This window comes from Typopeltis vanoorti, chromosome 10, assembly GCF_054136105.1.
Source record: "Typopeltis vanoorti isolate ZY-2024b chromosome 10, IOZ_Tvanoo_1.0, whole genome shotgun sequence".
In the NCBI taxonomy this organism is placed as follows: domain Eukaryota; kingdom Metazoa; phylum Arthropoda; class Arachnida; order Uropygi; family Thelyphonidae; genus Typopeltis; species Typopeltis vanoorti.
In genome coordinates, this window is record NC_143558.1 from 17,124,175 (window position 1) to 17,136,433 (window position 12,259).

Sequence of the window (12,259 nt, forward strand, 5' to 3'; positions counted from 1 at the left end):
TAACATATAACTATTTATTATAGATACAAGGGTGAATTATGATGAGTGTCGCTGTTGAAAATATGAAAAGAATTATATTTTCTCAATTATCGTTACATGAAACAAATGCACTGCGATCTAACGCAGTGTCAGAATGTCGAAACCGACACTGCTCATTGAGTAGTGTTGCTACATTGTATGCTTGCATGCGTTATTTCTGTGTATGAAACTTTTATTATTGGTGTGTGTTCATGGTGAGGGTGAAATATTTTTAATAAAGCAATTTTTTAATATCTAAATTTACTTATTAATAAATTGGTTACTGATTAGGAAAGCAGCACCCCCCCCCCCACTTAAAATCTTCACCAGACGCCACTGGTAATAATGTGAACTTAATTTAGTATATTTAAATATGTTTTATACTTATAATTAACTTATACTTATATAGTTATAGTTATACTCACTTATAATTCTCATAGAAATGCTTATACGTTGGTTGCACATGATTACTAAATAACTTAAGGAATTCACAACGTATACTGGAATATAAATTAAAATAAACTTTAATATATACTTCCTATATTTCGGCAACATCACGTTGCCATCTTCATGGGAACATAAGATTAAGACACGTGCACACAGGCACTAAAACAGCAAATGAGGTAGAAGTGAGGAAACTACTGTTTTTCCTAAAGTCCTGATGTGCCCCCTAGCAGGCTATATTAGGTATTCTTGGCCATTGGATTGATTCTTAAGATGTACATCTCCCAATTTGGCAGTCTCATGCATCCAAATTTGTTGAGTTTGGCATGTTTCTTGGGGCTGAGGCTGATTCTATGAATAGTCTTTCAAATTTAAACTTGCTGCAGTGTATTGCTGTGGCTTTCTTCCACCATATTCTGTGGTGTATCCAGAGCATGGTCTGCAAGCCCAGAGTGGCTGTACTGGTGAAACCAGATGTAGTCTTTATGTTCCAAAATTCTGATATTCGCTGCCAAATAGGCAGGACAGCGAATATCAAAATTTCGGAACAGAATAACAAAGATGATTTCAGGATTGTACAGTGTCAGTTACGAGGATTGACTGAGGGAATGTGGACTGTAGAGTTTGGTGGATAGAAGAAGGAAAGTTGATATTATTATTATTATTATTATTATTATTATTATTATTATTATTATTAAACAAGACATCATGCAGTCAAAGACTCATCTAGGAGGTCCTTTTATCTCACACACATCTCATCATACTGGATCTTAAACACATTCAAACTCCTTGCAGACACCACACTCTCAGGCAAGGCATTCCAATCATTCACAACTCTGCACGAAAAAAACCTGCCTCTCACTCCCCTACTCACACCCTCTTTATACAGTTTCCAGGGGTGACCTCTGGTTCTCCCCTGATCTCCCACTATTCTCTGTAGAACTTCTCCACCATTGATTCTATAACAACCCCTTACCAACTTGTAGGTCTCTATCATATCTCCCCTCTTCCTTCTCTCCACTAGACTCTGCAAATTACATCTTTTCAATCTTTCCTCATACTCGACATTCCAGAGGTCAGAAACTACCTTAGTCAGTCGCCTTTGGAACCTTTCCAACATCTCTTCATCCTTCTGAAAACCAGGTGACCAAATCTGGGCACAATAGTCCATGTGTGGCCTAATCAAAGCCTTATACAGTGGAACAAGAATCTCCCTACTTCTACACGTCAGTGTCCTCCTCATCATTCCCAGAAGTCTTTGTGTTGTCTTCACAATTTTGGCGATGTGTCCCCTAAATTTTAGATCCTTATCCACTATCACTCCCAGATCTCTTATTTCCTCTACTTCCAACAATATATTCTCACCAAGCATAAATTCTGCATCCCATCTTTGTCTTCCAAATTTTAAAACCTTACATTTTGCAACATTGAACTCACATCCCCATTTGCTTGCCCAATCACTAAATTTATTCAAGTCTTCTTGCAAGGCCACAACATCTTCACTACTCTTTATGGTTCGTCCCAACTTTGCATCATCTGCAAACAACTGAATATCTCCATCCAAATCTTCGCCAATATCATTAATATACAAGTTAAATAGTAATGGCCCTAAAACAGATCCCTGAGGCACTCCACTAGTGACTTTCCTTTTCCTGGATATTGCATCCCCATACACAACTTGTTGATACCTATCAGATAGCCAGTCTCCAATCCAATGCACTAATCTAATATCCAACCCCATCTGCTCTAGTTTGACTGTCAACTTATCATGAGGTACTCTATCAAAAGCTTTTGCGAAATCCAAGTATATTACTGTGTATCCTTCTCCTCTGTCCAAGGAAGCAGTCACTTTATTTTAATAAATAAGTAAATTACTAAAACACGACCTCCCTTTAGCAAATCCATTCTGTCCATCAAAGATTATACCATTGTTGTCAACCCAACTCTGGATCCTAGTTCTCACAAGCTTCTCCAACAACTTAACCACAACACCTGACACACAGATAGGCCTATAGTTTGATGCTTGAGTTCGATCACCTTCTTTATGAAGTAGCACAATCTTGCCCTCCTTCCACTCTTTAGGAACTTGACCAAGTGCAAGACTCGTATTAAAAAAATATGTCAAGGCAGGTGTCAACTCTCTGGCACATTCCTTCAGAATACGCGGTGATATATTATCAAGTCCCACAGCCTTATTTACATCTAGTTTACTCAACTCCCCTAACACTTCTTGCTCACCTACAGTCAGTCTCTCCTCCCCATCATCAACTGCTCTTAATCTCTCCATGAAGTCACATTCACAAGATTGAAAGATCTTTATGAACTGCTCATTAAGTATCTCCACCACACATTCTGCAACAGCTGTCTTTATACCATTTCCTCCAATAAATGTCATCATTCCATAATCATTCTTTCTTTTGCTGGCTACATATCAAAAGAACTCCCTAGGATTCTTTTTAGCTTCATTAGCTAACTGCTGTTCATACCTCTCTTTAGCTACTCTCACCAACCAAGTCACCCTCCTTGCCTGGTCTTTGTAGACCTCATGAAATTGGTTACTGCCACTTCTCTTATGCTGCCTCCACAATGCCCTTTTTCTCTGTATTGCATGCTTAATCTCTTTATTCATCCATCTCACACCTACCTTATTTAACCTTCTCACCCGTGGTATACATTTAGACATTGCATCCACTAAATATTTTTTGAAAATCCCCCAAGCTGCATTGATCTTTTTTCCAGCTAACTCCTCATTCCATGCAACACCTGCAAGCTGTCTCCTGAGCTCTTCATAATCACCCCCCTTGTAGTTCCACATATACCCTTTTTTCACAGGGATCCTTGCACTGCTGGCAACCACCCAAGTAATCACCTCATGGTCACTTTCACCAATTGGTGGATGATTTGATACCTCATTGATAATTACATCCTCCGATGAGATGACCAAATCCAAGACTCTTAATCCTCTTGTGCCCTCTGTTACATACTGTCTGAGGTAGTTATCCCTCAAAAACTCAAGAAACTCATTTTCTTTACTTCCAGTTGCTATCTCTTCATTCCAGTCTATATTGCCATAATTAAAATCACCCATAATGATCACCCTTTTCTTATTTGCTTGGCTTATTTGACTATACATTTCATTATCACCACCATCCACATTACCAGGTCTATAACAACATCCCACCAAGTATTTGATTCTATTCACCTCTATCTCACACCATACTGCCTCAGAACCACTGGCCCCATTTCCCTCTTGCATCTCTACCTTGTATGGACATAACTCTTTCTCTATCATCAATAGCACTCCCCCTCCCTTTTTACCCCTTCTATCCTCACGAAACACATCATACCTTTCCATCTCTATTCCTGTCAGGATGTCATCCTCATCTAACCATGTCTCACTTATTCCGACAATCTCTGGGTACACAGACGCAATTAGTGCAACCATTTCATCCGCCTTGTTTCTTATACTTCTAGCATTGGTATACAAACACAACAACTCATTTCTGGATCTACAGCTAGTTCCACTGATACCACTCACTCGATGTGATCTCTCCATGCTGGACTGGGGCCATTTCCCTTTCTGCTTCTTCATTTTAGAACCCTTTGCAATTCCATCTGTTTCCTTTTGATCCCTGATCATCCCATTACGTTCCTGCCTACACATTCTCTCACCTCCTCTTGGAGCATCCACCTTTCTCACGCTGTGTATCCCTGTCCACCCTGAGCCTCCCCGTTTCCCTGCTCCTCTTGCACACCCATTCTCTCATTTTCTATACTCATACCACTCACTTCCCCATTCATTTCCACTCCTTCAATCTCTCCTGCTCTTCCACATCACTCCCCTCTCGATCTGATTCATTCTCTCTATTCACTTCTCCACTTTCCAGCAACAGTCTCTCCAAGCGACTCACACCATAACCATTCAAATGCAGTCCATCACTCCCATACAGCTCACTTCGTCCCTCAAACTCATTCCACACATTAACAAACTGTACTCCCATCTCCTCACACATTTCAGCCAGAATATCATTCATATGATCGAGACTTTTAAACTGTTGAGAGGCAGCTACAGGGTAGACATTGGGAGTTCTTTCGCTTGGTTGAACAGCAGGAAGGAGTGATGACAAGGGACCCATCCCTGGAAAGGAAACTGTGAGCAAGAGGGTGAGGGTGGTTGAACCATGGAATGCATTGCCTTATAGAGTGGTGAGAGCGAGAACACTCAATAAGTTCAAGGAGTAGTATGATAGACTTTGTGTTTCCTAGGAAGGACCTCTTGCAGTGAGTCTTTGACTCCATTGAGGCCTGAATAATAATAATAATAAAAAAATAATTAATCATGTAGTGTTGTCATAGTAGTTGTATGCCACTTGAGGGGGTGGGTGTACTATCAGAAAATTGATGATCATTGTGTATTACATCTCATTTTCTATTGAATTAATAAACAAAATTGCCTTTTATAGTCAAGTAATGAAGCTTTCTTAAACATATTTTTTACTTGGAGAGGGAAGTTAATTTCACTTGTATGTGTGAGTGTTGGTGTTAATATTTAAGCCAATAACAATATACCCAATAAGGACTGAAGTTCTCTAGTGGTTTGTCTATTTTGTGTGTTTGGCAGGGGAAGAGAAATTGACATTGACTTACAAGACTGCCTAAGTCTTATTCAGTTGATAAAACCCCAGATGAGATTGAAATACTTGTTCTTCCAAACACATCATTCTTCTAACTGCTAAGGAGAATGCTGTTATAATATACATCAGTAAGTTATGTTGCATATGTGCTGATATAATAATTACTTTATGGATTATAGTTGTGCAACTGATTTTATAATTTGGAAAGCATGGTGTTTTAATTTACTTGAAGGAACTAGACCAGATGGTTTTTAGAACTAAAGAAGGAAATGAAGAAAAGGAGCAGTGGATTAATGAACAGCAAAAATTAAGACTTCAACAACTTCTTGATGAATGTAGTGATGAATCTGATGTAAGTGTTCATGTAAGGTTTAATTACAATGATAATTTCTTTTTAAGATTTGATGGTCAATTATTGGACATGTTATGATGTTTGCTGATATATATATATATATATATATCAGGATTAATGTAAATGTTGAAATCATCAGTAACATATATATATGCTGATGACACAGCTCTCCTGGCTGACAATATTCAGGATCTTCAAAATCTTCTGGAACTAGTGAACAAGGAGAGTGAAAAAAATGGGATTAAAAATAAATATGACCAAAGCTAAATTCATGGTCATAAGCAAGAAACCAATTCTTAATTCAGCACTTTCTTTAAATGGGAAACAAATAGAAAGAGTGACAAAGTTTAAATATCTCGGATGCTGGTTAAATGAAGAATGCAATCCAGAAATGGAAATAAAAGTTAGAATTGAAATGACAAGAAAAAATGTTCTCCATGAAATCAACACTGTATAATCGCAATTTAAATTTAGAGCTTAGAGCACACATGGTTAAATGCTATGTATGGTCTGTACTGCTGTACATTGCAGAAACATGGACCTTGAAGTCAACATCAATAAAAAAAAAAAACTTGAAGTCTTTCAGATGTGGTTATACAGCCGAATGTTAAAAATCCCATGGACAGCAAAAACGTCCAATCAGGAAGTACTGGAACAAATGGGGAAATCACGTGAACTTTTAGATACCATAAAAAGAAGGAACACTGCATATCTTGGCCACCTATTATTATATTATGTTTACAACTATTATATTAATTTGTAAATTAAAGTATTCAAAGTTATCCCACAATTAATTGCATTGAACCAATTAAGATGAATGCTGATGTGCTATGCACACTTATAACCTTCATACATCAATAAAAAATGCAATCATACAGTTAAATTTATGTGAATTTTGTAGAGCGAGTTGCATAAGCCATATGACAGCACATCCAACCTAAATGGGCACATGACACCAATGATATATATATATATATGTATATGTATTCCTGAGCTTCTACTCAGTTGTTATGGTACATTTTAAAATTAGATATTTAATGACTTTAAACCGAGATAAAATATTAAGTTTTAATGAGAATGATACAACTAGTTTCAGTCTTTTACAGCCTTCATCAGGTATCCACTAAAGGTAGAACACAATAATAAAAATTGAAGTTACAAAAAACTGAGAATTACAGGCAAAAATGCAATAATTGACATGAAAAACGTTGTATTTTTCACGTTGTTCTATCCAACGTGCCATTGTCTGTTGCATGCGTGCTTGTAAGTTCTCAAGAATGCCAGTATTGAACAACTGCAGTATAGCTATCAGGGATGTTGTAACTTAAATTGCTGTTCAAATGTTCAGGATTAAGGAGGATTTCCCTGGATTCCATGATTTTCCTTTCAAACTCATCACTGCAGCGAAAAATGTTTTCGGATTTATCCTAGCAAACTGAGTGACTTTGTAGATCATCATGAGAATTGTTTGAGAAAAGAACATGACTGGATGGCATCGATGCATGTGATCTTTTATAGGAGATGTCTCTCTTATGTTCTTCTATACGTAGTTCAATAGATTTGTTAGTCTGTCCAAAGTAAGGAATATTACAATCGCACCATAATTTGTATACACCTGGATATTTTAGGTTGTGATGAATAGGCTTCAGATGGCTTATAAGAGAATGGATTTTAGGTAATGTAGTATGGTGTGTGTGTATATATATATATATTATTATTATTATTATTATCATTATTTGGTAACCTCTATGGAGTCAACAAACTCATCATGGGAGGCCTACTCAACCAGCAACATGTCTATCATAATGAACTTTGAAGTTATTTGTGGTACCTGCACTCACAACACACTCAGTCAATGTATTCCATTCACTGACAACTCTCCGTGGAAAAAATCTACTCCTCACAATCTTCTTCACCACATCTTTATACAACTTCCAGGGATGATCTCTCGTTCTTCCCATCTTAACATCCACTCTTTTTATAATTTCTTCTGTATTAGTCTGATAGAATCCCTTAACTAACTCGAAGGTCTCTATCATATGTACTCTTTTCCTCCTATACACCAACCACTATAACCCACATTCTCTCAAATGCTGTTCTCAACCAACAGTCCAGAGTCCTGATATCACTTTGGTTATTTGTCTTTGGATCCTCTCTAGTGTTTTCACATCACAACAAAAACTTATTAGGTAACCAAACATGAACACAGTAGTCCATATGTAGTCTGACCAATGCCTTATATAGAGGCATCATCACCTCCTCAATTTACTTTTTTATCATAACAGCAACACAATGTTCACTCTTTGCAACACATGCCATGTGCCCCCGGAACTTCACTCCGCTGTCTACCATCATTCCAAGATCCTGAATTTCATCCACTTCCTGAAGTACAGCTCCACAAATACAGTATGTAGTCTTATATCTCTATATCCCAAAATGTAACACCTTGCATTTATTAATATCAAAACTGCAACTCCACTCATTTGTCTAAGCTAAAAGTCTGTTCAATCTTCCTGAAGGGAATTAACATCAGCACGACTCTGATAATTCTACCTAACTTTGCATCATCAGCAAACATTTGAAGATCCTCAGTCAGTCCACATGAAATATCATTAACAAATAAGTTAAACAGTAGAGACCCAAGAACAGAACCTTGAGGCACTCGACTGGTCACTTTCCTTTTCTGAGACATGGCTCCATCATACACAACTTGCTGGTATCATTCAGAGAGCCAATCTCTGATCGATCTAATCAATATGCTTTCTATTCCTATCCTCTGCAGCTTGCACACCAACTTATCATGTGGTAATCTATCAAATGCTTTTGCAAATTCCAACACTATCACTGTATATGATTTACCCTTATTCAACACATTTGTCACCATATCATAAAACATAAACAGATTGTTAAAACAAGCCCTTCACAAAACCATGCTGACCATCATAGAGAATTTTATGTCAATCTACCCAATCCTGTATTCTATTTATAACCAATTTTTCCAACACTTTGATCACAACTGCAGATATACAGACCAGTCTGTAATTGGAAACTTCTGTTCTCTAATCATGATTGTGGAGAGATATTATTTTGCCTCCTTTTCACTCCTTAGGAACCTTCCCCATTGCAAGACTTTCATTAAATAACCAGAACAATGGCATGGCTAACTCTCGTGCATATTCTTTAAAAATACGTGGTAATATATCATCCATTCCCACAGCCTCATTAACATGTAACCCAAGCAACACTTGATACATCTCTGATTCTTTCACCTTTAATTCTCACCTTTTTTAAATTTTTATTTTCACTTTTGATATATATATATATATATGTATATGGAGAGAGAGAAAGTAGGCGAGACCTTTTTTTTAACCCTATCTAGCATTTGGAGACCTGGTGGGAAGTTCAATCTCTACCACTAACCAGTCAGAGTTATATGATTAAATAAATTTAATGACTAGAAGCCACCAAAATAGAAAAAAATACTATTTATTATTTGAGCGCACAAATAGTTTCATTTGCTTAGAAAACTTCATCAGGTGCATAATATGAGAAGAGAAATACAAAAATATGCATTACAAGAGGCAATTATAAATTAACTTGCAAACATATTGCTGACGTTTGAAGGCATTCTGGATGCAATAGTATTGTTGGCCATGTCCCCGTAGGCATGATCTCATGTACGCTGAAGTTGGATCGCTAAAAAGTGACAATCAGATAGGTTATAACTAAGGTTAGTATTAAGATGGACCAGATTGAGGACAATTTCTGTTGATTTCACAGTTCTCTCCAGCTCATTGTAGCATCTGGGACAAATCAGAAAACATTTTTAGATTCTGCGATGAACTGGGGAGAATAATTGTAGAATCAACAGAAACAGTCCTCAATCCTCTCCATCTTAATACTAACCTTAGCTATAACTTATCTGATTGTCACTCTTCAGCTATCCAACTTGGGCATACACGAGATCATGCCCATGTGAATGTACCTAACAATAATACTTTTCATGCAGTAATCCACCTCCCTCATCCAGTGCAGCTGACACCTTATTATAATAAGTAAGCATAACTAAAACATAACCTCCCTTTAGCAAATCTGTGCTGCCTCATCAAAGATAATACCACTGTTTTCAACCAAATTCTGGATCCTGGTTCTCACTAACCTTTCCAACACTTTAACCACAACACCTGACATACAGATTGGCCTATAGTTTGATGCTTGAGTTCTGTCACCTCCCTTATAAAGTGGCAATCTTGACTTCCCCTCCTTTGGAACTTGACTCATATTAAACAAATATGCTGAGGCAGATGTCAGCTCTCTGATACATTCCTTCAATATATGTGGTAATATATCCTCAATTCCCACAGCTTTATTAACATCACGTTTGCTAAATTTTCCATACCTCTTGCTCATTCATAGTCAGCTTCTCCTCATCCATGGCTCTCAAACTCTCCACGATGTCACATTCACAAGGATGAAAGACTACATATTGAAAGAACTCCCTAGGATTTTATTTATTTTTTATTTTTTCAGCTTCATTAGTTAACTGCTGCTCATACTGAATTTGTGCTATCCTGCTATCCCCCAACTGTGAGTTACCCTCCTTGCCTGTTCTTTGTATTCCTCATGAAATTGATTATTATCATTCCCCTTATGTTGCCTCCATAATGACTTTTTTTCCTCTGTATTGCATGTTTAATCTCTTCATTCATCCATTTTACACCTACCTTATTTAAACCTTCTGACCTTTGGAATGCATTTAGACATTGCCTCTATTAGATTCTTGAATATCATCCAAGCAGCAATGATTTCCTTTCCATCCAGCTCCTATTCCATTCTACAGCTGCAAAGTTTCTCCCAAGGTTCTCATTATCACCGTCTTTGTAGTTCCACATATATCCTATACTCACAGAAGTCATCACATGGTTGGCAACCACCCAGGTAATCACTTCATGGTCACTCTCACCTACTCGAGGAAGACTTGACACCTCATTTATAATAACATCCTCTGATGAGATGATCAAATCCAAGACCCTCAGTCCTTGTGTGCTCTCTGTTACATACTGCCTGATGTTAGTTGTCCCTCAAAAACTCAAGAAACTCATTTTCTTTCCTTCCAGTTGCTATCTCATCATTCCAATCTATATTGCCATAATTAAAATCATCCATGATGATCACCCTTTTTTTATTTGCTTACACATTTCATCGTCACTATCCTCCATGTTACCAGGTCTATAACAACATCCATCTTAGTATTTCATTCTATTCACCTCTACCTCACACAAACAATACTGCATCAAAACCACTGCTACTGTTTCCCCATTGCACCTTTACCTTTTATGGACATAACTCCTTTTCTGTGTCATCAGTAGCACTCCACCTCCCTTTTACCTTTGCTATCTTCATGAAAAATATCATATCCTTTCATCTCTATTCCTTTCATGGAATAGAGATGAAAAAGAGACATGGCTAAATGACTTCCTCATTTAGCCATGTCTCACTTACTCTATAATTTTTGGGTGAATGCACTCAATCAATGCAACCATTTCATTTTCCTTGTTTCTGATACTTCTAGCATCCATATACAAACATAATAGCTCATTTCTGGATCTATAATAAGTTTCACTGTTACCATGTATTTAGATGTGTCTTCTTCAAGCCATTTATTTTTCGCTTTATCCATCCCTGGCCATTCCATTCCTTTCTTGTCCACACACACACACACACACACACACACACTGGGGTAGCAGGAAACAAGAGAGCATATCAGCTGGCTAAAGAAGCAGCTAGAAACGAAAAGCAAACAAGTTACCAAAAGTACTCGAAATCTGCTATAAAAACACATGCAGAAGAGAAAAGCCTAGATATGTGGGAAGAAGAATGGAAAATATCAAAAAACATATCAACAACAAAAGAATTCTTGCCAAGCATCAGAAGCAGATTCGGGCTGAAAAAACAGTCCATTTCTACAGGTTTAACCACGCTACTAACAGGACATGGAAAACTAAGACGCTACTTACACAGATTCCATATCCTGGAATCATCATCATGCATTTGTAGTCCACACCTTCAACAGACTGTTGACCACATACTTTACGACTGTCAGCTGTTGGACCCCATCCAGATGTCCCTAATACAACACGTCATCACTTCTGGAGACAAGTGGCCAGTGCCAAAACAGAGACTTATCGAAAAGTATTACTCATAATTAATTAAATTTGCCAATAAGATCAACCTCCAGTCCTTGTAATCTAACATAATTACTGATAATAAATTTAGTTTAATCCTTTATCCAAGTGTGAGCAAACAAAGTTTGCACCTGAAAGTATCTTCAGGACTGGGATAAGGTGGTACAATACCGAGCAACTCGTTGCAAAGGTGGAGCAAGATAACATTACTCCTATCTCAGTATCTCCCATAATGCAAAACACATCTCCTTGCGGATATGTCTAATGTTATGCATTAAGGGAAGGGCCACTACCCAGACTAGTTTCGACCTTTATTGAGGTCTCTTCAGTGGGAGCCAGGCCCAAGTTACCCCAGTCCTGAAGATACTTTCAGGCGCAAACTTTGTTTGCTCACACTTGGATAAAAGATTAAACTAAATTTATTATAGTCTAACCAAGTGAAAAATAAACTTTCAACATAATTACTGATATTGTGTGAATTATATAGTGTTAATAGATGTATATATAAAAATATAAATGTAAATATGAAAATTTATGCAAAAATATAAATACAAACGTTAATCAGTACTTATAAGCATTGTATGTAATGGAGCATGTAGGAATAAATTACCCTCTGGTAGGGTAGG

General features: G+C 37.2%; 1 protein-coding gene across 3 annotated transcripts in view; it reads left to right on the top strand.

Moving 5' to 3' along the window:
• Positions 1 to 12,259, top strand: part of LOC150102195 (uncharacterized) — a 78,516-nt gene that overhangs the window by 38,666 nt on the left and 27,591 nt on the right. For 2 of the 3 annotated variants that reach the window (XM_090399371.1, XM_090399372.1), the window contains exon 3: positions 5,329 to 5,448. The exons of the other annotated variant lie outside the window; for it this stretch is intronic. In XM_090399371.1, the coding sequence (XP_090255497.1) occupies positions 5,329 to 5,448 (120 nt within the window). The remainder of the gene's footprint in view (positions 1 to 5,328; positions 5,449 to 12,259) is intronic. 3 annotated transcript variants of the gene reach the window in all.